This window comes from Etheostoma cragini, chromosome 10 (genome assembly GCF_013103735.1).
Source record: "Etheostoma cragini isolate CJK2018 chromosome 10, CSU_Ecrag_1.0, whole genome shotgun sequence".
Lineage (NCBI taxonomy): Eukaryota > Metazoa > Chordata > Actinopteri > Perciformes > Percidae > Etheostoma > Etheostoma cragini.
In genome coordinates this window covers 10937499-10963888 of record NC_048416.1, presented here as the reverse complement: position 1 = coordinate 10963888, position 26390 = coordinate 10937499, and the positions used below count along the sequence as shown (strand labels likewise).

Here is a 26390-nt window from a genome sequence, read left to right as displayed (position 1 = left end):
GCCTATCAATGACGTATTTATTTACTTAAATGTTATGAAATTTAAAAAGCATAGATTCTTTACATGTAAATACAATGAGAGATTATCATATCTACAATGAAATACAGGTCAGAACAGTCAAACACTTTTGGCACAAGCTCATAAATTAGTCAAAATAAATTAAAAAGGTTATGGACCAATATTGTTCATTATTAGTTTATTAATTCACAAAGAGGATTGCATCCATTACTAATATTATTTGAAAAAAAAAAAGATAACATCAAACACACCACACATCAACTATTTAAAGGCACGGCCATCAATATTACCAATAAACACAATATACATAATATAACCAAACAACAAATGAAGGTTGGTTTAATTTGAAGTAAAGCACATTCAGGGGGATCACTCGGAGGTCCTTTGGGAGTCTTTTTGTTTAAGGCACCAGCGTGGGCGTCACTCACTAAATCGCACAGGGGTCTGAGCTTAAGGTGTTTCAGAAGGAATGATCTCTGCATGAAGTAAACAGAAGCAAACATCCATTGGTACGCAGCAATGTCAGATCCTCCCCGGCTGGGGAGAAAGTACAATGAACAGAAACAGTTTGAAAAATCAAGCCAAGCAGAAAACTACATGAACTACAGGCCAAATACTATAATAAGTACTTTTTCTATAACGTTGCTTAAAAAGGTACAACATCAACTGTAGGTTCAATACTTTGCTCTTTTAGAGGAGGAACTTTACCTGCTTGGCCAGGAGTCCTAGAAGAGTGAATTAAGGCCAGTGGTAGTACAGGTACCAGATGGTTTCGTTGGACAGAGAAGGTCCGAAAAGGGGGTTCAACTGGGCCAGAAATGCTATCAACCAGCTGCGGGACAGAAAGGATATTAAGATTGCATGTGACAATACAAAACTAGTCAATGGCAAAACTATGCGAATAAGAACCCATCGTGTTATTTGGGGAAGTTCATAGGTAATTCTCAATTAGGGCCCACATTTGTCATTTCAAAACATGTTTTTTTTTTTTTTTTACACAGCATCAAACCCAGGTCCTTTGGGGAAACTACTACACCTGGCTGCAGCACTACTCTGACACAACATGACACCATCTGCACACTTGCACTACTTGTGAATATGAATAATTTATCACAAGACAGAAATACTATATGCATAACAGTATTAAGTACAATCGCAAGCATCGTTTTGATTACAATAATATTGCACACTAATTTCTATTGAGAAACAATTGTGTCTTCACACAGTATCAGCTATACAACAGAATGTCCACTTGTGGAAGATAGGTACTCTATTTGTATTTATGATTTAAGCTGCAACTACAAATGATGTCAGAAAACAATCCCCAAGGCAACGTCTTCAACAGTTGTGTCATCAACGTGTCCATAATACAAAGAAAAGCAACGAATCGGTAACATTTGAACAAAATGATTTAAATGTTAATGTTAGAGTAATTGATTTCCAAAATAAATGCGTCTGTCAATAGAGAGATTTATTGATCATTTCAAACCGACATGTTTTAAAAAACAGAGTGCCCCATCAAAACTTTCAAAAATGCTGGCACATTGCCAGGATGATAATACTTACAACAGGTAGCAGCAAACTGCAGTTAACACCAGCATTGTGACTACCACTCTGTGGGAATACGAGAACATATTTTAAAAATCTTACGTCAATGGCTGCATACGCGGGTTAAAAATACAACTCAGACTATTGACATACAGCGGTGCTCATAAGTTAACGTGCCCATGCTTAAGTAGACCAAAAAGAATAATAAAAAATAAAATAATCATGTTTTGGAAATGTAGCTTAATGCCTTAACTGAAAAATTAGGAAAAATACAACACCAATTTTCTTTGTGAATGAATAGTGTATTGTAAATAAATAAATCTTCTTCCTTAAAATACATGGGGCATAAGTATACACACCCCTATGTTAAATTCCCATAGAGGCAGGTAGATTTTTATTTTTAAAAAGGCGGTTATTTCATGGATCCAGGATAATATGCATCCTGATAAAGTTTCCTTGGCCTTTGGAATTAAAATAACCCCATATCATCACATTCCCTTCACCATACATAGAGATTGGCATGGTTTTATTTCAGTTAGACTAATATCGGGTTTGATTTGCATTGAGAGATGATTTTATGGAAAGTATACCATGCCAATCGCTATGTATGGTGGAGGGTATGTGATGATATGGGGCTATTTTAATTCCAAAGGCCAGGGAAACTTTATCAAGATGTATAGTATCCTGGATCCATGAAATAACTGCCCTTTAATAATAAAAATGTTCCTGTCTCTATGGGAATTTAACATAGGGGTGTGTATACTTATGCCCCGTGTTTTAAGGAAGAACACTTATTTATTTACAATACATTATTCATTCACAAAGAAAATTGGTGTCCTTAAAGGTTGGATTTTACCTCATTTTTTAATTAAGGCATTACGATAAATTTCCAAGACATAATTTTTGTATTCCTCTCTTTAGTCAACTTAAGCATGGGCATGTAAACTTATGAGTACCACTGTAGCTTGACCTCGTGATGCGAGTGACAAACAAGCAAATAAGGGAAGTTTCATTAGGCATATTTTCCAGAGATAAAGTATATTCACTATGATGAATGACTTTTAAATGTATGGAAATAGATAATATTGATTTATTGTACGGAGATGTCACTAAAATAAGGTAGAACAGAATGAAGCTTCCTTCGACTTACAAAGAAGGAATGGCTGTCAAATTAGCTCCAGTTAGCTAACCAGAAGTTTTACTTACGAGCGAGTAAAGTTCGCCCACAATGTTAAGCTACATGTCTAAAATTACTAATGTAACGTTGAGAAACATGTTTCAATGGCTTAGCTACTTTTTGATACACTGCACAGCGACTTGTATCAAATGACAAGTCACGAGATAACATACAATACAAACTGAGTTAGCTCTTTGTAACGTTAGCCAGTTGAAAGCTAAAGTGAAGCTAACAAACTCACCCTTTATTTGGTCCCTTAGGGATAAACCAGGGCACTGCTCCGCCAATAATGCCCCAAAACAGAGTCATCACAGATATGGTGATCACAAAACCTAGTTCCGCCATGGTGGTGTTTTTTTAAAACCAAGAATATCTCAGAGCTAAAAAGTTTTGACTGGAGACAACTTCAGTATCCTGTCCAGCTGCCAGACAGGGTCAACAGTGTGCATCACATGACCCAGAGAGTGAGGAAGTAGCGTGAATCGTTGATCTAAACCTTCATTTGTAAGGAATATCTTCCGTGAACTTCTTAAATATTTTCAACAATTACTTATTTGGGATTTTTTGTACGAATCTGCACAGTATTACATTTATTATTACAGTTTAGATACGTTCGTAAATACGGTTGTACAATATCACGATTATGATCGGGGTTTTTCGTATTTGTAATAAGTTGTTCAAGCAAATGCTTAACCTTGACAGGCCGGCTCTAGGGTTGCAAAGAGACACTTCATTTGTATATTTTTATTTTGACTACTAGAATTGGGAAGATTCACTCTGTGGGGAAAAGTGACCCCTAACGTCCATTGTGTATAATTGCAAAGTTAGTTCCATGAAGGCAACACTTGGCCCAGGATGCTGCAGTAAAACATGTTGCAAAACACGACTTTAATCTGCTGTCATACTTTTAATCAACTGTTAGTGTGTGGGGTTTAAATCTTAAATTTCTTCATAAATTCAATTGCCAAAGACGCATTTATGAATCAACCAGCAGCATTTCATTCAGCCAAGTCCAACGTGTTCTGAGCCGTTCAACAAGAGCCCACTTTCATTAAAATTCGTTTTTTTATGTACTGATCACATGAATGGGCTTGTATCATCTTGGCATCTCAGTTCTTGACAGGAATCAAAACAGCCAGGCCCCATCCACCTCTACAGTTATACTCTACCATGTACAACTAAAAGGACCAGCACAAATTCTGTTTCTAACAGTTTCTTTGGAGAACAAACTTCTGCCAGAACACATTCAACATAAAATTACTTTCCTAGACCCTTGTCTGCTGGTTTAAAACACTAAACAAAATGTGTGCACCGTTGTTTTAACTACAAATTTCATAACCTAGAAATATATCTGACACCAAAAAAAAACAAAACATCACCCATCCACAACTAAAACACGACAGACAAGTATGGTCCATTTACAGAGTTTAATGACAGCAAAAGATCATTTTCACTCCTGCATCTTCTCAATGGTCTCCTCCTTGTATTTGCCCTTCTCCTTCCCATCAGCACGAGATTTGGCCTTGCGCTCCAGGATCTTTTTGCGGTCCTTGTCCAGCTTTAACCTGGTGATAACCACCTGCAAAAAATAAATAAACAAAAACACATTAGTATACAAGTCATAGAATTCCTCATTGCCAGTTAAGGTAAGTCCACAACACCATTTTTATCTGTAGATATTATGTAATAAGTAATCGGTCTGTTGGTCAGATATTGGCAATCAGTACAACCACTACAAATTAACGAAATGCAAGTTTCAAAACAAAACTTTTAGTTTTTTTTTGACATAATGATTTATTTTCATTATTGCTAGTAGATGCACATATGCCTTTAACCCATGTCCCTAACATTTCAAAATGTCTGAAAAGAGACTGCTTGACGAGCCAATGCTCTGCTGGAAGTACAACTGCAGTTTCTTTTGGCCAGTGTACACGTTCCTGTGAGTGCAGCAGAATGCTGCTGGGCCGAGTTTATATCAATCCCACCTGTGTGACCGTCTCTTGACAGCTCAGTCACAGCCCTTCTAAAGCCAAAATTACTTGAATTTGAACATGAATACAAATATTTGACAGTTAAACTGAAAACAGTTTAAGATTTTGAAACATAAAATACTTAAGAAAATGTTATGGTGGGCCAAAGCAGCTTGGCAACAAATGACTTACAGGTTTGCTGCAGTGGATTAAACATAAGACAAAATTAGTTCAACAACAGGTCTTCATCGCAGCAAAAATGTTGACTCAAAGGAAAGGCTCAGGCTCAAATGATTTCCCCAAAAGGAAAATTTGTCAACATCCGTTTTATCTAAAAAGATACATTCCTATTTGATAATATCACTTTAATTTTATTGGTGCAAAACTGGATTGTCAAGCAGACAAACTGACCAACACAAAAATAATAAAAGACCAATACTTGGTGCCTGTGTATCAATACAGTATTACAACTGAAAATATCGCAATACTATGCTGTATCGTTTCTCCACAATACCAGGACCCTCAAGCTGTAACAGCGACACAGAATTCAGCCCCGATTAATTAACACCTATTCCTTTTCTACTGGGTCCAGCGCAGCGAGCGTCTACAAACGCCCTGCAATAAATCCTCCCTTAATATAGACACTATATATAGACATTTTAATACTATATGTTTAAATGAAGTAGCAGTGGATGGTACTGTTCTAGTTTTGTTTACCTAATTTATACAAATTTATACAAATATACATTTACATGTATATGGATAAGCAAAAACTTCAGGAATACCTTCCAATAGGATGATATATTGATATGAGAATAGATAGTCTTAGATTTTGAATATCATAATGTGGTGCCAAGTGTTGTCTTCTCCTGGTTATACAAGCTGCATTAAAGTGATGCTACATCGGAACTAGACTTCTATTTGCCTTTACACGCTTAGTTATTATATCCACATTACTGATTATTTATCTCATTGTGTAACCGTTTTGTAAGAGCAACAATAGTCAAACCTCCAATATCGTCAAAGTATCAAAAAAGGCACTTGCAATATATTGTGATATTTGATTTTCTCCACATTGGCCAGCCCTACCTTACAATATGTGATGCAAACACTATGATAGTGATTAATTGATGTCTCTGGCAATCAGATTAACAAAAGGTAACATTTCTTACAAGGTTCTAATGCATTACAATAGATAAGGGTTTCTCTACTGTTGTGGTTACTATGTACATATCTTTAAGATTAATTGATAAACTGTTTTCATTCCCTACCTTTACACAACTTTACACAGATACTTAACATCAGTGATGTTGAACTCTGGCAGAACTGCATTTCACATTGCTTCAATATGTTCAAATATAGTGTACTGAACTGGGTTAACCAATAAAATCAAGTATGGTCTAGCATTTCCCACCTATTATCTAGATAAGTGCTGCTCTGCCGACCCCACCTCTGCTGCAGAGTGCATTCAGGGTATGCCAAGCCAAAAAAGGTACAGGAACACATCTCAAGTGTGGGTCTTGACAAACACAGCCATGTAAAATAGGTTAGGGTTGACAGACTGACCCATTGCAGTCTACAGAGTCCAACAATGACATTTCACACTTCCCTAATTTCCAGAAAACACACCAGATAGGTCTCCACAACTGTATCTCACCTTGCTCGGGTGGATGCCGACATGGACTGTGGTTCCGTTGGCCTTTTCTCTCTGCACACGCTCAATATAGATGACGTACTTCTTCCTGTAGACCTGCACTACTTTGCCAATCTGCTGGCCTTTGTAGTGTCCACGTACAACCTGTTTGTAAACACAAGCAAGTCAAGCAAATGCAGCATACACTTAACACAAATTATGATACTTCCAGCAATCCAAATTACAATACCTGGACTTCGTCGTCTTTACGAATGGGCATGGACCTCACATTGTACTTCTGGCGGAGCTCCTTGGACAGGGGGGAAGACATGATCTTCCTCCTGATGTGTGAGGGGGCATTGAAGTGCCTCTTGCGGTTCTTGCGGCGCGAGGATGTTACAAATGGATTAAGCTTCATGATGCTGTGAGCAAAAAAAGACATGCAGGTTATTAACTAGCTAATAACTCAAATCTATAACAAAGCATGCAGTTCTCGGACCAATATGTCTTAATTGCTGAAAACGTGACAACTGCAAGCAGTTTCAATTGGAAAAGTAACAGCAAGTTAGCAAATGCTAGCATCCACTGACAATATAAACTCGAGCTTGAATAACTGCAGTTTATCTGCACTCTAACGTTACTCCCCTGAAACACTAAAACATTGCAACTAACGCTACTTAAAACACCAACGTTAACGTTATTTACACGGTTTCTAGCCGGTTAGGTTTTGGTAGCTAGCTCCTTCTTTAAAGCGGTGACGCTAAGCTAGGCTATCAAAATGACACTACTGTGTTAGCATAACATAACAGACAGACTGGAGCATATTGTTTAAGTTCCAACAAGAGGGAGTTACATACTAAAAATAAACTCATAACTGGAAAGTCGAATATTCGTCCTTAGCACCAAGAATCAGCAACCCTCAGTATCCGCAGCCGACATGCGGATACCAACCGAGCTAGCAGAGGCACCAAATACTAAGAGGGTTTAACTAGTAATCTATCAACAACATCTGTTTAATATTGGCCATCTTTTAATTGTGACAACTTTCACGAGGTGTTTAGACTTTAATATGAATACACGGTGACATTACAGGGAGGATGGATAGTGATAACTTTAGTGAAATTATCTGCCAGGAATCCTTACCCTGCCGTTTACTCCTCTATGGCCGGCGGAAAAGAGACTCGGAAAGTACTTCCGCTGGCATTAGTTCACACTCAAGTCTCGCGAGATGTCTACGCTATGGGGATTAAAACCTTTCTTTAACTGTCTATGATAAAAACCAAACACATTAATTATAAACACGAGCACTTACATTTAGTCATATTAGTATTTTTAACACTGCTGCGTGTAGTCCTAATAGTTCAAATCGACGTCTGAGGCCAAATTTAAATCTTTCTGTTCATTTTCATCTATTTTTTTATAGTCGTGCGTTATTACCACAAGTTAAAGGGCACAAGCATGCATTTTACGAGACTTCCTTTCAAAACATTCTCAACTGGTTTTATTTTTGCAACATCATATGAGCCAATCTGCTGTCCACATTAAATATTGCCACAAGATGGCGCCAACCCCAATTAATAAAAAACATGGTCAGCAGTTGGAAACAAGTTTTGTCTATGATTCATCAAGTTTTGGCATAGGCCTATGTTTATCACACACTGTACCGTTGTAATTTCCCTACAAATAAGAATAAAAAACGCACACCGCAAATGTGATAACATGTTTGACAAATCATACAGTGACACCAGGCTGTGTATAGAGGCTACTGTAGCCTTCATGTTATAGGCTAATAAGTGGCCTGCCAGATACATACTGGAACATCGTGGGAACAACATCATCACCTCTATAATCAGATGTAGGCTAATTCCAATGAGCTTAACAAACACGAGGGGGTGCGGGTGTTTAACACCGACAGACCACACGTAGACTACATTGACCTCCCGTCTGAGAGGACGTCAGACGACCCCCTGTCCTGCTTTCACTCAAACAGCTTCATTCACGGTGTGATATATACACGGAAGCGGAGGTGCGCTGACATTGTGCGCTGTTTGCTCCCCGGGCGGCGCGCAGTTTCACCGGAGCCTGCTGCCTGCTGCCTGCTGCCTGCGCTGTCTGCCTCCTGCAGAAAGTGATGCTGTCATAGCCCCCCGCGCCGCGGACAGAGAGCCTCTTCCCCTCCCTCACCCCCCTGGTTCCTCTCTGGCTCGCTGTCGCGGCGTCAGTGCGGATGTGGAGCCCGCAACACAACGCTCTTCACCCGTCGGCAAGCATCGGAGAAGAAGATGAAATGTTTTTCCCGTTATCTCCCGTACCTCTTCCGCCCTCCGAGCACCATCCTGTCCACCACTTGCCACACCGAAGGTAGGGTGGGACGCCGAGTGGGTTGTCACGGGCTGTGAGTTGCTTACTTTGAGCGTGTGACATGAATGTTTCGGCTGGTGGGCTACTCTGTCTCTGACACATACAGGCTACATGCGTGATGTCAGAAGTTATAGGGCGCCCAGCTGGAGGGCTACTAACCCACTGCAGATGTGTCTCAGGGCATGAAGTTGTTGGAGCCATTCTCAAATGTAGGAATGAGAAAAGAAAGATGCAAATGACTGAGAGGATAGTTTTGTTGGTGTAACTGTCTGTCTTGTGCAAAGAGTAACACTCCTTGGTTCACTCGTCGTTAGAGCTGTAAACACACAACATGCCGAGAGAGACACTCAGTGTGTGGAGTTGCATGACAAGTATCTTCTATTGCCCCTTAATGTCATTAATCTCACCCTTTCGCCCTTTGCTTAGATAACCGTTAGGTAACATGGGTGGCAATAGGCCTTTCTAGGAAAGCATCACACTTAACTCACACGCCATTCACCCAGTTCAGAGGGTGTCAAAAATGTCAGAAACTTTTACCATGTAGACACAGTCTGTACAGAGTTATTGTCCTGGAGATGTGCAGAGTTAAATTGTTAAACTGAGTGAATTGATCCCAGCCCTTATAGCAATAACTTTGAGTTCATACAAGCTAGTCCATCCATCTGATTGTGTTGTCAGACATGGGCAGCCGAAGAGGGTCTGAGTGGTTGTATAATCAGCCATTTATTAGGTTATAACGTGGAGACTGAGCCACTGCATTATTTAGCTTTGCATGGTTGCCCTCCTTCCATTGAACGCTCCACCCTCAGCCCTCTAGCACAGGAAGGAAGCTAGTGTGTTACAGTGTAGGCTACATGTGGTGGTCATAGCCAGGGCCCTTCACAGCCTGGAGAGCTGACCTATATGTAGGCAATATATTCAGTAAACAGAAGGATGAGGAGGAAAAGACACTCACTTCCTCCCCCCCTCCCTCTCTCACTCACTCACTCAGTCAGTCACTCCACTGGATTCCTTTGCTCCATCACCTCGATTTCCTTTTAGCAAAGTTTTACCCCCTGTTTCCTCCCTTTCACCATATCTTTCTACACAATTTCACTTTGATTAGCCCTTTATGATGTGTTTAAATTGCTCTTGAATGGATAAAAAAGAAAACACAAACTTGACAGAAAACTTGTAATTACAACAAATATATACAGTATATGCGTTTATATACAGAAACATATAAACAAATATAAGAAGAGAAACCATTTGAAAAGACACTATAAAAAATAAATATATATAGATTTGTTTAATATTAGTTAATTTTGTGTATCAAGACACTTATAAGGACCTTTGGGGGGTTCTTTGTGTGGTCTACAGAGTGCAAGAGACATTTGATTTCTGAATGTAAAGCAAGGATCTTCAACAGGGGGCCTATCGTCAAGGTGGCTCACTGGCCTATCGTCAAGGTGGTCACTAAGATAAGATAAGATGACATAAGAAAAGATAAGAAAACCTTTATTTGTCCCACAGTGCGGAAATTGCGGTTTGCAACATCAAAGATAAGAGCAAAGATAGGTAAGTGTACAGAGATAGATACGTGTACAAGATATCGCAAAGTGTATTATACAATAAATTACACATGAATTAGTAAATTTCCCTATGAAAATTGCCCAAATGAAAAATTATGAACAGATGTTATAATAATGGCACACATGCATGTTTAACATTAAAACATCAGTTATAAAGTCATGCTAATAATTATTAGGCTATACGAATAGCTTAGTATTCTATGCAGTGTGTACAGGCTTTAGGCCACGCTACAAGTTACCATAGGCCTAGTTTAATAACAACTTTGTTTTATAAAATAAATGTAATAGTGGGTCTCTGCTCCGTCTCTCTTTCAGTTAGGGGTCCGTTGAAGACCCCTGACATAAAGACAAACAGCTCAGGGAATACAACCTTTTGAGATTCAGCCAACAAAGGGCTCTCTGAAGGAAAAGTGTAACACATAAATACACTAATATTTGTCTTAGAGTTACATGTGACAAATTAGATTAGATTCCACTTAACTGCCATTGTGCAGAGTACAAGTACGAAGACAACGAAATGCAGTTTGCGTCTATCCAGAAGTGCAAAAGAACAGAAAAAGGGCAACGTGATATACAAATAGACAGGTGGTGCAAAGGCAGGACAAGAAATATATTGCAGTGTTATTAGAGCAGAATAAATAGGGATATGTAATATGAACAATGTATGAACAATGTATGAACAATGTATGCAGTAGCAGGGACATGCCATGATGATGTCATGTAATCATCATAACAGAGACAAAGCATAATCTATATTTTATAGATATATATACATATATGTATTTATATATTATCTATATTTTGTATGTGTGCTGTGTCTGATATTTTGCTGCTGTAACACTGTAATTTCCCATTTTTGGGTTCAATAAAAATCTATCTATGTGATTATTTATGTGACTTCTACCTTGGTATCTCCTTGACAACTGAGCAAACTCTATCCAGAGAGGAAGAAAACTTAAACGTGGTTGAGTGGAGTTTTTTTAATCAAAGTACTGTTTCCAAGGTCGAGAACTTGTGTGCTAAAATCTTTGGTTATTATTTTTTATGGTTACATTTTAACAGCTGCTCACCATTCGTTGAACTGTGATGTTTGAACAATTCCCACATGATTCACTGCTAAAAAGACTATTTGCCATATGAAATGTACACATACGATTGTTTACGTCTTAGTAAGAGGTTAGGTCAACAAACAGTCTCTCTCTCTCTACCTCTCATTCCTTCTGCCTTAGATAACGGAGTGGTACAAAAGAGGAAGTGATAGATCGGTGAACATGGAGCTGCAATGCTTTAGCCACAGTAATATGATACATGATCCTGCATTGCTCTCTGTGTGGAGAAATAGGAAACAGTTGTACTGAGAAAGCGTGTGGGAGACACGGGGTGTGATGACACGGCAGATCCTCTGGAAATGTGATGTGTAAAAAAAATGACGGAGGCCATGTCATCTGCACGCTATCTACTGTTTGTATAAGCGTTTAAAAAAAGAAAAAGAAAAAATAGAAGCAATCAATTCAGAAATGGGTTTTTGCGTTACATGGGAGGCAGTGCCTCAGGGTTTGCTTACACTTGTGTTTGCACCTCCTGCCGGGATCTTGTTACCGGGCTTTGCCTTTCCATTAGGCGTCCTGGTCTTGAGGAGGCTTGTCGGTGCATCGCTGTAGTCTTTGTTTTTCCTCTCAGGCACCCCCTCCCTCTCTTCAACTTCTCTGAGCATTCATGTCTGGCCCAGCAGAGCCAAGTTCACCCCAGGGAAGATAAGTGTGCAGTTACCATGTTAGTGGAAATTAATTATATAAGCCCCATTCTGGACTATATTTTGAAATATGTGTGTTCTCTTTGTTCATCTGGGCCAGTATGCCAGCATGGGATTCACCTTTTTTTTTTTTTTTAAATGTGTGTGTGTGTTTGGGCTCCTGTGTAAGTTAAAATCTCAGTGTGGTTTTTATGTTTTTTGTTCCTGCTCTTTTGTCCCCTGGTGTTCTATTTATTCCCATTGTACATTAAGGTGTCAGTTCTGGTGTGATGGATTAAGTCTTAAAGGTTTCTGATGGATGCGTGTTTGTGTGTGTGTCTCCCTTCTGCTGTCATGTGTTCGAGTTAGTGAAAAGGTGCGCCCCTAACTGACACCTCGCCACATCTCATGCTGCCATCAATCAACGTAGCCGGTCCTGCCTCAGCTCATCTTCATCCTTCCTCTTCCTGTTGTGACTGAGGGCGACTCTGTGATACATTGTTTGTTTGAGTGTGACAGAAAAAAATATTTAAGATTAGATCTGTGACGAGAAAGTGATTAAGGACTATATTTGACAATTGTCTTGTGGTGCGTATGTGTATCTGTGTATTTTGCATTTTTACTCGGCTGTTTTATTTATAAGAAGAGCAGTGAGCTTGTCATAGCAACGCCTGAGGGGGAATTCTGTCGGCATTTTGTCAATGCATGACATTGAGTTGAAGAGTTTTGTGGTTGAGGAACAAAGCGTATGCTGGAGTGTATATGTGCCGTTATCATACATCCTGCTGTGTTGTTGTTATTCTCACAGACACCTACTTCACAGCTCAGAACACACTCCTCCTAGTCGTCCCGTCCTTACATGCTGCCAGGGACAAACACCCTACACCCTACACACACACACACACACACACACACACACACACACACACACACACACACACACACACACACACACACACACACACACACACACACACACACACACACGTGACTGTTCGGTTTCAGTTTGGTCAGCTCTTCTTTGCAGAGGCTAGAAAGATGGCAGAACAGGGAACAAAAGGGGTGCATTAAGGATACCAGAGAGAAAGAGGTAGAGGTGATGAAGTGGTAGTTCTAGAAGTTGTCGGTCCAATCTGGTCCAGTCTTTCTCTTTGTAATTTACCACCTAGAAGAGAAATGAGAATATCCTTAAAGAGGTAGCCTAATCTTGAGACTGTAGTATTGCACACTCATAAAGTTGGTGGACTTGCAAGATTATTAAATGGAAGCAGCAAAGGCAGAGATATCCTGGCTTTTAGTCTATCGCATGGGACAAGCTCCAAAAAACTCTGAACCCCACATTTCCCATAATGCAACTCAATAGCTTTTGTCAGACCCTTTCTGTTAAAAGTGGTCCAAGCTGAGATGACATCACTATGACTTTGTTATTTTCTCAAACTGTACAAAACTTGTCCTGAGCCACAGAAGACATTATACAACTGTTTCACCGTCACGACAAGTACACTGAAATTGATTTGTACGATTGGTAGTGTGCCTCGTTAAAGTGGAATACACATGCAAAAGCTCCTGTGACAAATGCCTTTGGGCAAGCCCCTTTCATGCCTTCTTGCAGGTTCTTTTCTGCAACGGAGCTTGGGGTGTGGTTGGAGGAAAATAGAATTTCCTTTTAAATTAGAATGACAAAATTAGAAATATGTGTGTTCTAGAAAGGATCGATTGATGCAGTATTATTTTGATCTTTATTTATAATATTTCTATTCACTAAATCCTACATCTTTATGCATTGATGAAAAATGGTCATATAATTAGAAAGTAAGTCAAGGAGCAATGAGGCATGTGGGTGGACCTGCATACTCGTAGCTTTCATCTTAACCACATTGTTGTAATGCAGTAAATTGGAAAGCTGCACAAATCAATAATTTAATAATTACATTGGATCAAATAAGGTGACGCTTGTAGTGATGACCACAAAGACTCACCACTTGACTCAGCAGTTATCCTAAGCTGTATGAAGCATTGTACCACCTTTCAGTTAGTGGTTTTGGCTTTCCAGCGTGCAATATTATTATTTTGTTCCCCTCTTATCGTCATTGCTTTCAACTGCAGCAGGCAGCCATACTGCAGATACATTGGTGTTATATACTGTATTATACTCTACCATACTATATGATCCCTTATATTATATTGGTGTTCTTGTATTCTGTCAAATTGCTGGATCACACAACATTTTACGTTTACGTTACATTTTATCTTACATTACCTCATACTATACATGTTATTTTGCTGCACCACTTCTTGGGTTATATTGTTCACTATACTATACTCTACTCTATACTCTACATACTATAATCTATACTATACTGTTATATTGTTGTAAAATACTATATATAATGTTTTATACTATATTATTACTGCAACGCTATGTCTCATTCCCTCACTATATCATAATGTTTATATTATACTATATTAGGGGTGGGACTCATCCTTACAGTATGTCCATCTTTATTTTCACCGACTTCTTCGTGCACGCTCAGGGTCACCCTTGCGAGACCACTCTCGCCAGAAAACAAAACTTAACTGCACCATCTAGTTGACTGATCTCATTATTCTAGTACAAAAAAGGTACATTTGCAATGTATATAATAAAAGATCGATACCTGGCGTCCGTGTATTGATACAGTATTGCAACAGAAAATATTGCGATATGTTGTATCATTACAATGCAATTTTTAAACCACCCCTATAGTATGTCATGTTAATGTCACATTCACTCTTGCACTATATTCTTTTATATTAATACAGACACACACTTGTGTTTTCACCCATATCAGTCTGATGTGCATGGTTCCCTGTTTATATAGACCTGTTGACTCTCTTGCTATTTGTCCCACCCCTGTCACATTGTCATGTCATTTGTCTCCAAATACTCTGATTTAGTTTCTATTTTTACTCTATTTTAGTTTTTCTTCCTCTTATTTATTTTTGTAACTTTTTATACTTCGATCACCTAGTCGCTGCAGTAGTGACTCCCTCTGTTGGTCGGGGTGTCAGGTGTGTGGTGGGACCTTGGCACTTGTTCTGCTCTGGTGGTGAAACTCTTCACTGCCATGTGACAAGCAGCGGTTGGTGACTACATGTTTTTTGCCTCAAACATTTGCAATACATGGTCTGCAATGAGTGTGTACCTTCCTGAGGCTAACAGGGGCAGTTAGCAGTGACATGAGGAATGTCCAGTCTACGTTGGAGCAAAAGAGAGAGAAATGTAGACAAACTGTCATTTTTAGTCATGTAGACGGATCATTTAGGTGTATAGAAATGGTGTTTAGACATTAAGTTGGGGTTAGTAAAGTTTAGGTATAGCCAAGTGTTGAGAAAGCTTCTTTAAATGTGGGCTAAAACATGCTCACTAGGTGGATCTCAGTAGCCTATGATAACAGTTATTATTACCTACATTTTGTTTAAATACATTGTTTATTTAACAAGTAGAGCGGGGAGAACAGGTTTGCATTTGCAACAACAACCTGGCCAAGAAAAGCATAAGCATGCAAGACAACATACAGTTTCACATTCAAGAAAATAGAAGAAAACAGAATGCAAGTGGTGGGTATTACAAAGCTGGCGCAAATGGAGGTGTAAGTAAATCGGAGGATATGCAAAAGTGATAAGGTAATAACAATGCAATACACATGAACAGTCCATAACACTGCTGAGATGTAGGGAAGAGTCAATATAGAGTTAGTGCAACGAGTGGTCTAGATAGGGATGTAGATCAGTAATAACATTGTAATCATGAATAGGCAATCTATATAACATGCTGAATGTAGTGAAGAGTCAATATACAGTTTGTGGTCTAGCTAGGGATGTAGAGTGTAGAGTAGAGTGTAATACAATTGTGTGATACAAAGGTGGAAAAAAAGAAAAACAGTGGCGTATATCAGGGCAGATGAAAGGTCGTAAAGAGCAAGAACAGAATATGATAGCAAGGAAGACGTGGATCTGTGCAACTATGCAATTGGGTGTGACAAGGATAACGAGAAGAGGTGTGCAAAACAGTGGGTGAAAGATGGATGAAAGAATAACAGCACACGCTGTGATCGGACAGGAGCTCCGACAGACGTGATCTGAAGGCAGTTAGTGGGATAAGGGCTTTGGGTTTCAGGTGTTTTTGTAGTTTCTTCTCATGTGACGTTCACAGCCTCGTTCTCACACAGCACTCATCCGCGGATTCTCACTTAAGCACAAACACCTCCTGCTAGGTCTCCTCAGTAAGGAAAACAAGGAAAGAAGTGAGCGATTACAGTATCACTAAGACGCCTTTTACTCCTACAGCCTCACAGGGGGCAGCATATCATTACAACAAACACGGTGACGCAAGTCACATTCTCTCCTTTCTCCATATGCAGAACCAGCGAAAATGTTTCCCCTGTGGCCTGTAACTTGACGGTTAGCCCCGGTGTTCGAGCCTCTTGCATTGTACAGCATTGACTAACTTACTATGCTCCTGAGCTACAGAGCCAGACAAAGAGGCTCTTTATCGAGCTAGACTGCTGGGACCTTTGCTCCGTCTGGCAGGCTGCAGCACAGGGACAGAGACCGCTGTTGGGATTGGGGTATATATAGAACATCAGGATGGGCCTCCTCATTCTCTCCCATCTGTCCCTGTGGTTTTATAAAGGATACTACTGATGGGCTGAGTGAGACAGGTTTGCACTGCTGCAATAAAACCCTTTTCATTAAAACTTGAAAAGTGCATCTAGTATTATTTGTTTGTAAAAAATGATGTAGCAATAGATTATACAGCAACTGACATATACATTCTTAGATGTGTTTAACCAATGTATGAGATTAGAGGCAACACCGGTTGGAGTACTCTCTTTGCCTCCGGGTTAATCTCTATTCTTTCGCTTTTCATTGAAAACCTAAACGATTAGACTAGCACAGACTAAGGTTTAACAAGTGCTCAGCATACCCAGGCCACACATGGATCAAAAGCTTTTCTTGTTTGTTAGAATAGACTAGCTTGGATGAAACTTTAATGAGGTTGTGCAACAGCGGAGGAGACAATATGCAGTTGATATGAAGAACAAATGGTGCTGGAGATAATAAAACAAAATGCAAAGTACGAAATAATATCAGCTTTATAGCTTTAGGAAGATACACTGTAGGTGTGTGTATAGCAACTGTATTCACATTAACATGTATACTGGGAGAACATACTGTAAATACAGAAGGGACGAGGATGGCCGTTATTCCAAACCAGGGGTATTCCTGCAGTTGGTAGATTTGGTACGTTGGAAGATCGAGGAATAGTTTAAGTAATTTGGCCTTTGTATGTTTTAAGAGGAAAATAATTGCACCTACAGGATTACAAGTTTGTGTCATGCTGATCTTTAGCTACTAATAATAAACAATAAGATGAGAAGCTACGATTGGCCGACTTGATAGTCATCATGTATAGGCTTGTCTGATAGTTACAAAAGGTTGAGATCCAGTTCTTTACAATGTCTGTCCATATTCCGTGGAAAGTAAAAGCTAAAGAGAACCGGGGATTTAAGGGATTTAAGGATGTACTTCCACATCACTAATCAGGTTTGAACATGAATGAGTAACACTTCCTTCCATAAGTGCGAACTGTGGTGGCACTGGGCAGGTCCCATAGGTAAAACCTGTGGTCGGAGAAGGATGCAGGGTAGTCCTGGGTTTTGGATGGTACAAAGTAATAAGAAAATAAGATCATAGGTAGAAAGGCAAGAGAGCTTGAGGCCCCAGATGTTGGTTACCCTTTCTAAACTAGAGCTCCCCTGGTCTGGCTGACATTAGTGTTCCTCAAGGAGAAGGGGGTCATTGTTCAGGTTTCCCAGAACAGAATCCCTGAGACAGATGAGCAAGGCTCCACACTTTCCTGATTTAAGTGCTCCAGGAGGAACAAAGGGGGCATTCTGGATTTAATTTCCTCTGTTGGTGTCATGCCCATGATGGCTCTGTTGGACCGTCAAAGGGCAACACACACATAGTGATAATTACACACACATACTGTACATCCAACCAAAATGCCCAGGGAACTCAAGTATTGTGACTAGAAGTTAGGAGATAACAATGTCATCTGCCTTCAGGAGAGTGGGGGAACAGATTTGATGGGGGTTTATCCCAGCTGCCTGTAGAAACCCAACCATTCCCACAGGGGCAATGGCTGTGATCCAATCACACTCTCACCTTGATATAGTTTCCCAGCATAGTTTTTTAATATCCCTCTGAAAATAGCCATCTATTGTTGCAGAATCATCACAGCCTTTTATGTATAGAATTACCTGAGTAACGGTCGATGGGGAGCAGGGATCAAACCAAAACATAGCCTGGAACAACAATGGCTATATATAGAAAGCTGTTTATGAGGCATTTGTTGTGTTTTCTGCCTTTACGAGCATTGACAAACTATAGTGGGGTGTGTGAGACAAGAGAGATACATCTCTCTTACGCCATACTGTAGTGAAGGCTTTTACTGTTTGGTCTGAAGGGTGTTCTACACAAGGGCCATGGCACTGGATAAATAATGTAGCCTAATGCTACTGTATGAGGCAGCAGACAGCAGCAGTACATGAAGTACCAGTCAGTCTTGGCCTCCCCACAGCCCCCAGCCCTGCACAAACACACACACACACACACACACACACACACAGAGTATAAAACACAACTCTCTGAATGGATGGATGGCACATGATGTCACATGATGAGTCATATATCAGCAAACCAATTCTCTCTCTGTCTCCGTCTGCCTCGTTCTTTTTATATATATTTTTTTCGACTTTTGTCAATTGACAATTTTTGATAAACAGCAACTACATGCAGCACGTTTATACTGGTTCACTGCGAAACTCACCTTATCTATAGCTGTTATTGTTATACAGGAAAGGAAGCTGGTGGAGTCCCCCTGTGTAAACCATATTAGTCATCACCTAGGCCCATTTAAGCCAGTCTGATACTCTGTGAACTAAAAGTAATATTCAGGAAGTGATGCATACCATATACCAATGTATACAGTCTCATATCAGTAGTCATACGGCTGGATCCCCACACAAATTACGTATCTTTATTTGGTCCAATCCATTATGTCTGCCTGTTAACAATTACTGCTAATTTGTCTAAATCTAGTGTTTTCTTGCAATAAACAGTTTTAAACTTGAACGCAAAATCCCTGGTACCGTATATATTCCATATTTAGCAGATGAAGCAAACACTCAAACGTGAGTTGACACAGTTTCTTTAAACAGAGATGGTAAAGATGTTGTTCCTACCACAATGTTGCTCCAGACTAAAATGTCTCAACAAATATTGGATCGACATACATAGACATACACTGTCCTCTCGGGCTGAATCAATGAATGTGATGATCCCCTTACTTCCTCCGCGCCATCCATCATCTTTGGCTGTACTTTGTGTTTAGTGCTAATTAGCAAATGTTGACATGCTAGAAAGAGCCACTTGTAGACTCTTGTTAGTATGGTTTTATTTTGGTCTCTTTTTTGGTCATCTGTCTCAGATGGTTTGGATTGACTCATTTTGGTTTTCTTAGCAACTTTATAACTGAACTGGATACTAAACTAACTGGAAGCTATTTATGCTAATTATTATTTTATTTTATTTTAGTTTTGAAGGTAGTATTTCAAGCTTCATTGGTACACAATTCACACATATTGCATTTGACAAGCTGTGAAGATTCAACACAGCACGCCAAGATGTGTGGCTCACAAATATTCAATATTAACCCAAGACAACAAGGTCCAGGGTGCTCAGGAAGTTCAGTCAGATGATTGAAGGTGCTCTTCGGGGTCGGGAATTCAATTAAGTATAGAAAAAAGGGGAAATCCAAGGCACGCTTCTTTAAAACTATTTAAAAAGCCTTTATTTTACTGGCTATTTCATAATAGAACATTTAAAAGACATAGGGAGAAACAACTATTGAAGCCTCGAAGGCTGTCTGTGCTGCTTACAGTATAACAACCGGGTAACTGTAAACTACAACATAAGAGAGGACATCTAAGATGGCAGCTGACAACTACTCACATACATTGATTAGGCAAAGAGCACTATTGACAAGCTTTGTCTCATTGGAATTTAACCAGGTTTTGAACCCATCATTGACACAGTTACCCTACTCTGGATTCACCTCTCCATCTCCTCCAGTGGGATTACGCAGACGTGACTGACTGAGACTCTGTGGGATCATGTTATCTCATTTGCTCGACATATTCACAGGCAGGCTCGAGAAAGTGAGACTCCCCGGCTGATTCCAGTCAGAGGCCAAGGACTGCAAATAAAAACAAAATTCTGTTTTTTTTAAGACTCTGCATCACAAAAGAAATCTAACAAAACTAATACAAACTTCAGGTCATGTCGTGTGAAGGTCTGGGCACAGTTTGTAGTAGCAGTACATAAACAGCTACAGGTCACTTAAATGAGTCGATAAGCAGAGGTTGGTTCCCATTCGGTTATATAAAATGAGCTTTGCTCAGTTTGTTCTCGACCTTGGCCCTCAGTGATTAGCTCCCATTGATTTGACCAAATGGCTCTGTGACCCACCTAGCATAAAATGTGTTTGGAGGCCCGGTGTGTGACAAAGTAAAATACTGAGTCTAAATTAGGTTTCCCGCCAGCAGCCAATTTAACGCTCGGAAATGACTTACAGTAAGTGTTTTTGAGGGTCATAACCCGACACCAACAGAGCAATCTTTCCTGAGAGGCATCACGTTTTTTTCTATGATTTGTAATGACTTACACACTGCATCATACTGTATCAGGCCGGCTCAAAGTGACATTGTGCCTAGCTGTTTTGTTTTAGTAGACACTTTGGTAAAACTGTACTTGGAAAAAAAAGCAGCTCAGAATAGCTATAGCATTACAGAGATTTCTACGGATGCAGACAGTCGGGTGTATTTTATTGAGCCCATCTGGCCTGTTTGAAACGGTTGCTGAGTCTTAAGAAAGACAGTCAGGCAGTAGAATAGAGAGGGTGATGGATGCAGGGGGAGGGGGAGAAGATGAGAGTGCAGATTTGGGGGGGGGGGGGGGGGGGGGGGGGGGGGAAGGAGCTCTTTTCCAGCAGAGTTGAATCTCAGGAATGGCTACGGCACACAGCTCTGCCTGTTTTCATACCAAGCACTCGGCTCTGGCTCCTAACCAGCTTCGACCAACCAATGCCTCTGAACCCCACAACACACCCACACACTCTCTTTCTGTCCCTAACATTTTGGCTCACCCCTATCTTCCCCCTTTTCATCTTTCTGACTCTCATTCACTACCTCCTTCCTTTGGCTCACTTCTTTTTGATTTTCTTACCTTCACTCTCTTTTTCTTCACCCCAGTTAGGCCTTTCTTTTCCAGCCTTCCGGTATTACAGAGGGGAGTGGAATAAGGCCAGAGCCTCCGGGTTTCCATAGTGATACTTTGTATCCTGATGTCATTAGTATTTTTGATGTGCAGCTAGGCAAAGCTGTCCTGGCACAGGGACTGTTTGCTGTTTACCCCAAGTTTAAACCTACCACTGTGAGATTTGTGTGTGTGTGTCTGTGCAGGTGCGTGCGTGTGTCATGTGTGTCGTCACAATTTAGTGTGTCAAATTTTTTCTATTTTCCATAGGGATATCACTGAATGACTAATCACCAGATAGAAAAGAAGTGGTTCATTTGTGATGGTCTGATGAAAGACCCCTCAGTGTGAAGCGACGTGGTGTGGTTCCAGGAGCGGGATGTGCACCAGGGAGAGGCCCAGCGAGGTAAAAATGGCTGTTTCATGAAGAAACATCCCCTCTGTCTGCTCGCTCACTGTATGATTATTGAAGCGTGTCTGTAGAGCAACTTCCGGCCCGACTCCCCGTCTCGCTCCTCGTCCTTCTGGCTGCTTCACTGGCGCGTCTGTCTAAGGAGATGGGCGCATCCTAAGCACCACTCTACCTCAGAAATGGTGATCTGTTCGCTTCTGCGCCCACATGTATGACCTCATACATCTGTGGTGAGTACTCAAATCATGAGGCCGCTCCTGCAGCTCCACCTCCCACAGACCGTTCAGCTCAGAGAGCTCTCCTGCAGGCCCTCAGCTGGCAGCGTGTGGCCTCTGTCTTGCCAGAGTAATTAGTTCTGCTTGGTGTTCTTAGGCCAAGGAGGGACAAAATATGGTTCCCATATTGATGCTGTCACATCACATGCAGTGAGAGCATTTACAATGCTTACTCAGGACACATGCACAGACATGAGCTTCTTTCTAGATAAATAAATAAAACCATCATTGCACCCTCCTTCTTGTGATCCTTTATGGATAATATAATGGCTAAAGATTGTCTTGGGGTGGGGGAAAAAAAATGTTTTCTTCATTGATTGAAATGTGAACTGAGTCTTGTCCTTGTGCGGTATTACAAGATATTTGTTTATCTCAGATAAATCAGTATTGCCGAATTTGTCTAGCAGATATCTAAAAAAAGTAACTGCAGCAATTGTTGTGTGTTTTTTTGTATTGCTGTGTTTGAATTATTATACTTTTTGGGGGGAATTTTGTGCCTTTATTAGTTAGTTAACATAAGAGAGATAACAGGAAATGAACAAGCAACAAGGGTTCCCAACGGTTGTTGTTATGGTTCCTGCTGCCCATATTGGCAGCAAACATATTGAACCATGTACCCTAAAGCTCAGCCAAAGCAAATATGATGATTTTGCAGTCTTTTTATTACATTTCCTGTTTGTGATTCAACAGGCAGTTTTTACTTACTGAGCAATGGAATAGGGATTTAGTTGGCTACCATAAAGAATGTGTGTGTGCGTGTGTGTGTGTATGTGTGTTTACAGTGAAAAATATACAGTGGTTGACGGTATTATCCAGGTTTAAACATGTAATATTTCCTTTTGCCAGATGGTGGTGCTCTAAGATAAGCTCTATTAATGTTAAAAGGCGGTTGCTTATGTCAATAAGCTCAATGCATGCTGTATAATAACTATAAAGCAGAGGTAGATAGATTGATAGATACATAGATAGATAGATAGATAGATAGATAGATAGACAGATAGATATACTTAAATCTACACATTTGGACTCTAAACTAATCTCCAGTGTTGTGACCACACAATACCATAATATCTTGAAAAGGGATCATGCTCTCGTTTCACTTGACATTACATTTAACAATCCTTGAGGTGAACACACCTGGAAATTTGATAACACAATTTTGAAAGAGAAAAATCTTCTGGCATAGACAGTATGTCAGCTAGGCTGCCAGATATACAGTAATTGCCAACAATGACACAAGGGATGTGGAGGATTCAATCAAAGCAGTGCTTAGAGGGAGCATTATGTAGCAGGTAGGAGAAAACAAGCAGAAAAGAAGTTAGCAGAGTTAAATCAAAAAAAATAAAAAAAATTTATAAGTCAAACATTTCTTTAACTTTGAAAAAAGGGCCGCAACGCGCTAGATGCCTCTTCTTACAGACCTGTGTGATTGCTCCCGAATGAACAAAGTTGATAAGTAAAATTCTGCCCAACCGACTAAAAACTGATATCCACACAATTGTGCAACCTGATCAAACAATGAACAGACTCATTCGCGCCAACTTACGACGTCTGTTTAATATACTATACGCTGAACACAATAGAGAGACAGTTTTGATCTCCGTGGCTGCTCAGAAGGCCTTCAATCAGGTTGAGTGGCCATATAGGTATGAAGCTCTGGAGGCTTTTGGCTTTGGCAAGGGGTTCATTGATTGGATATGGATGTTATATGCTTACCCTAGAGCTAGTGTAATCACAAACCAGGATATCTCTCCTCAGTTCCCATTACTGCAGCACCAGACAGGGGGACCCTCTCTCACCTTTCTTTTTCGCCTCGGTCATAGAACCCTTAGCAGCAGGTATTCATCTGTCAATGTATGCTGATGATGTTTTGCTCTAAGTGTCTAACCCATGTGAGTTGTTATGGAGCTGTTTCTCCGGATTTCAAATTAACTGGGATAAAAACAAATGCCTGTGTATTTGCACCAAGATAGCTCTGCTCTGAACACATTAGCCTTTAAAGGAGAGGCTCACGTATTTGGGGGGGGACTGTAACCAGGAAACCGGCATGGTTACTGGAAGAGAGATGGAATCTTAAAATAACGTAATTGAAGCAAAACATAGATTTCTGGAAAACTCCCCCACTGTCTATAGTTGGTAGAGTTAACACCAGTAAGATGGGGGTTCTCCCACGATTCTTGCATCTTTTACATTGTTTTCAGTCGATCACATCGTGCATTCCACAAAGCTTTTTTAATACATTAGACTCTATTATAATTCCCTTCTTCTGGCAGTACAAAGCGGTGCATAGAAACAAGAAACACCTTTGTAAACAAAAAAGAGGGTGGCTTTGGTTTCCCAGATTTCAGATGCTACCACTGGGATGCACATTTAAACATGTTGTCTTTCTGGAGGAGTGTTAAATCCACTGAGAGCATGGTATGGGATCCCCCAGCCTGGCTTTCTATAGAACAATCAGTCTGATGTGGGACCTCTCTCCCGGCCCTGTTGAACAGCCCTGTTAGGACCAACAAATCTTTATATGATGGGAACTTTATAGTACACAGCTCTTTAAAAGTCTGGAAGAAGATACAATTTTACTTGAAAGCCCTAGATATGTTCATAGAGAGTCCCATCTGCAACAAGCATTCAGGTTGATCTGGGCAAACACAGATCCTGTGTTTGCCCTCTGGAGGGAAAGAGGAGTGGAATGTTTGAAGGACTTGTATCAGGGGAAATTCATGTGCTTTAAGTAATTAATAAACAAATATAGCCTCCTAGCCTCACATCTTTTACGATATCTGCAAGTCCGGCATTTTATAAAGTCTTGCTTGTCTAGCAGTCCGATGCTGCGCCTTCATTTGAGATGTGGTTAAGAGAGCTGGGCGAAGTCCTCCATCTGGACTCAAGAATGCAGGGAGGATGAGTGTGTTTGACAGGCCAGTTTTGAAACACTTAAGGGGGTCTAAGGGAGGAAGCTGTGTGATGGGGGGCCACATTTATTGATAATGTAATAGTATTGGTTTCATAGTAAATTTTTCTTCTCTCTTTTGACTCCTGGTTTGCTTTTTGGTCTCTGAACTAAGTCTTGATATTTGCCTCACCATAATCTATCCAGAATCCGCCAAATAATTGTATTTTACCTGATTGTAATTGTATGTTCTTGGTTGCTGCTTATTGATGAAAATGGAAAAACAATGTTGCTATGCTTGTATTGCTTGTGCAGTCTGTACCCAATGTTGATCTGCAATAAATCTTTTCAAAACAAAAAAATAATACACATTTGTATACTCATAATGTAGATGGTAAAGACTAGATCCCATTAGGTAGTAATACTTTATAATGCATATTATTTTATTGCTTCATATAACCTGTGCTAGATTTCACAAAGTGTTCTTGACAAAGGGCCAGCTCGATAAACAGACAGATGGACAGACCACTTCTGCCAGCCAGTCTACTCACACTTTGCTATGACAGAAATGGAGAGTCCCTAAGGCTACTTTGCAACAGAGACCCCTCATGCCAGATCAATACATTGAGCAATAAAAATTAAGCCCTGTTCAAATGAGAAACTGTCTGGGTGAGCCAATCGACATGTTTCTATTAAAACAAGTGGCGTGAATTTATCATTACAGTCGAAGGGCCTGATCCCACTTTAAGCTTGTCTTCAAATGTGTGCGTATGTGTGTGTGTGTGTCTCTCTTCGAATAGTGTAGATGGACAGCTTGCCACCCTGTGGGCACCACGACTACAGCCTCTGTGAGCCACGCTGGCAGCTGCTCTGCCAAATGGGATTTTCCTGGAGATTACAGCCTCTAAGTGTGACACGCTTGCATGTGTTTGTCTTTGTTGTTGATGCAGTGCGTGTGAGGACTACTTTAATGAAGCTGTGTGGGTTTTTGTATGTGTGTTTAAATGCGTGTGCGGGGGTCTTGAGCCGAGGTGCACAGAGAACATGTTCTGTTGTCGCATGGGGCTGGTTGGAACATGACTGAACTCTGGCAAGCTGTATGCAGAAAAAAAGGGAGGGAACGTGCTCAGATGTGGGGTCAGGCTTTTTCCACATTGCTGAGCAACACCCTGTTTTCCACCAACTGCCGAACGGCTCTGGAACGTCTGCGGATCTGCTCCGGAACGGCGGCGGAGTCAATAGTTTACATTAAAGTCAATGTGGATATCTCCACTGCGTCCTAGCTCCAGCGGTCTGCAGCCCCCCGGAGCAGATATGCAGAGCTTCTAATTTTGACGGATGCTGGAGAGCTCCGTAGCACAGGGTAGCTAGTGCAGGACAGGAAGTCGAGCACAGAAACAAAATAAAACATCCTGTTAATTTATAAAATAATATACACCG

At 40.4% G+C, this 26390-nt stretch overlaps 3 protein-coding genes across 3 annotated transcripts in view; 1 reads left to right on the top strand and 2 right to left on the bottom strand.

The window, feature by feature from the left end:
• Positions 1 to 181: 181 nt before the first annotated feature.
• Positions 182 to 3238, bottom strand: atp6v0e1 (ATPase H+ transporting V0 subunit e1). The gene is made up of 4 exons (XM_034883306.1): positions 2985 to 3238; positions 1585 to 1632; positions 727 to 850; positions 182 to 555 (listed from the first exon to the last, which is right to left on the bottom strand). Exons 1-3 carry the CDS (start codon positions 3086 to 3088, stop codon positions 757 to 759), a joined length of 246 nt encoding a protein of 81 aa, XP_034739197.1. The 5' UTR covers positions 3089 to 3238; the 3' UTR covers positions 182 to 555; positions 727 to 756.
• Positions 3239 to 4155: 917 nt separating this feature from the next.
• Positions 4156 to 7578, bottom strand: rpl26 (ribosomal protein L26). Its single transcript, XM_034883301.1, has 4 exons — positions 7490 to 7578; positions 6597 to 6768; positions 6371 to 6511; positions 4156 to 4322 (listed from the first exon to the last, which is right to left on the bottom strand). Exons 2-4 carry the CDS (start codon positions 6762 to 6764, stop codon positions 4194 to 4196), a joined length of 438 nt encoding a protein of 145 aa, XP_034739192.1. The 5' UTR covers positions 6765 to 6768; positions 7490 to 7578; the 3' UTR covers positions 4156 to 4193.
• Positions 7579 to 8361: 783 nt separating this feature from the next.
• Positions 8362 to 26390, top strand: part of ppp2r2ba (protein phosphatase 2, regulatory subunit B, beta a) — a 46600-nt gene continuing 28571 nt past the window's right edge. Inside the window, exon 1 of the mRNA XM_034883271.1 lies at positions 8362 to 8707. Coding sequence (XP_034739162.1) covers positions 8629 to 8707 — 79 coding nt within the window. The 5' untranslated portion in view covers positions 8362 to 8628. The remainder of the gene's footprint in view (positions 8708 to 26390) is intronic.

Coding starts and splice junctions, on each gene's coding strand:
- atp6v0e1 (XM_034883306.1), bottom strand. CDS start 3,088: ATGGCGGAACTAGGTTTTGTGATCACCATATCTGTGATGACTCTGTTT. Junction 1,633..2,984: donor CCTAAGGGACCAAATAAAGG/GTGAGTTTGTTA, acceptor GTATTCCCACAG/AGTGGTAGTCACAATGCTGG. Junction 851..1,584: donor GCAGTTTGCTGCTACCTGTT/GTAAGTATTATC, acceptor TCTGTCCCGCAG/CTGGTTGATAGCATTTCTGG.
- rpl26 (XM_034883301.1), bottom strand. CDS start 6,764: ATGAAGCTTAATCCATTTGTAACATCCTCGCGCCGCAAGAACCGCAAG. Junction 6,512..6,596: donor GTAAAGACGACGAAGTCCAG/GTATTGTAATTT, acceptor GTTTACAAACAG/GTTGTACGTGGACACTACAA. Junction 4,323..6,370: donor TCGGCATCCACCCGAGCAAG/GTGAGATACAGT, acceptor TATTTTTTGCAG/GTGGTTATCACCAGGTTAAA.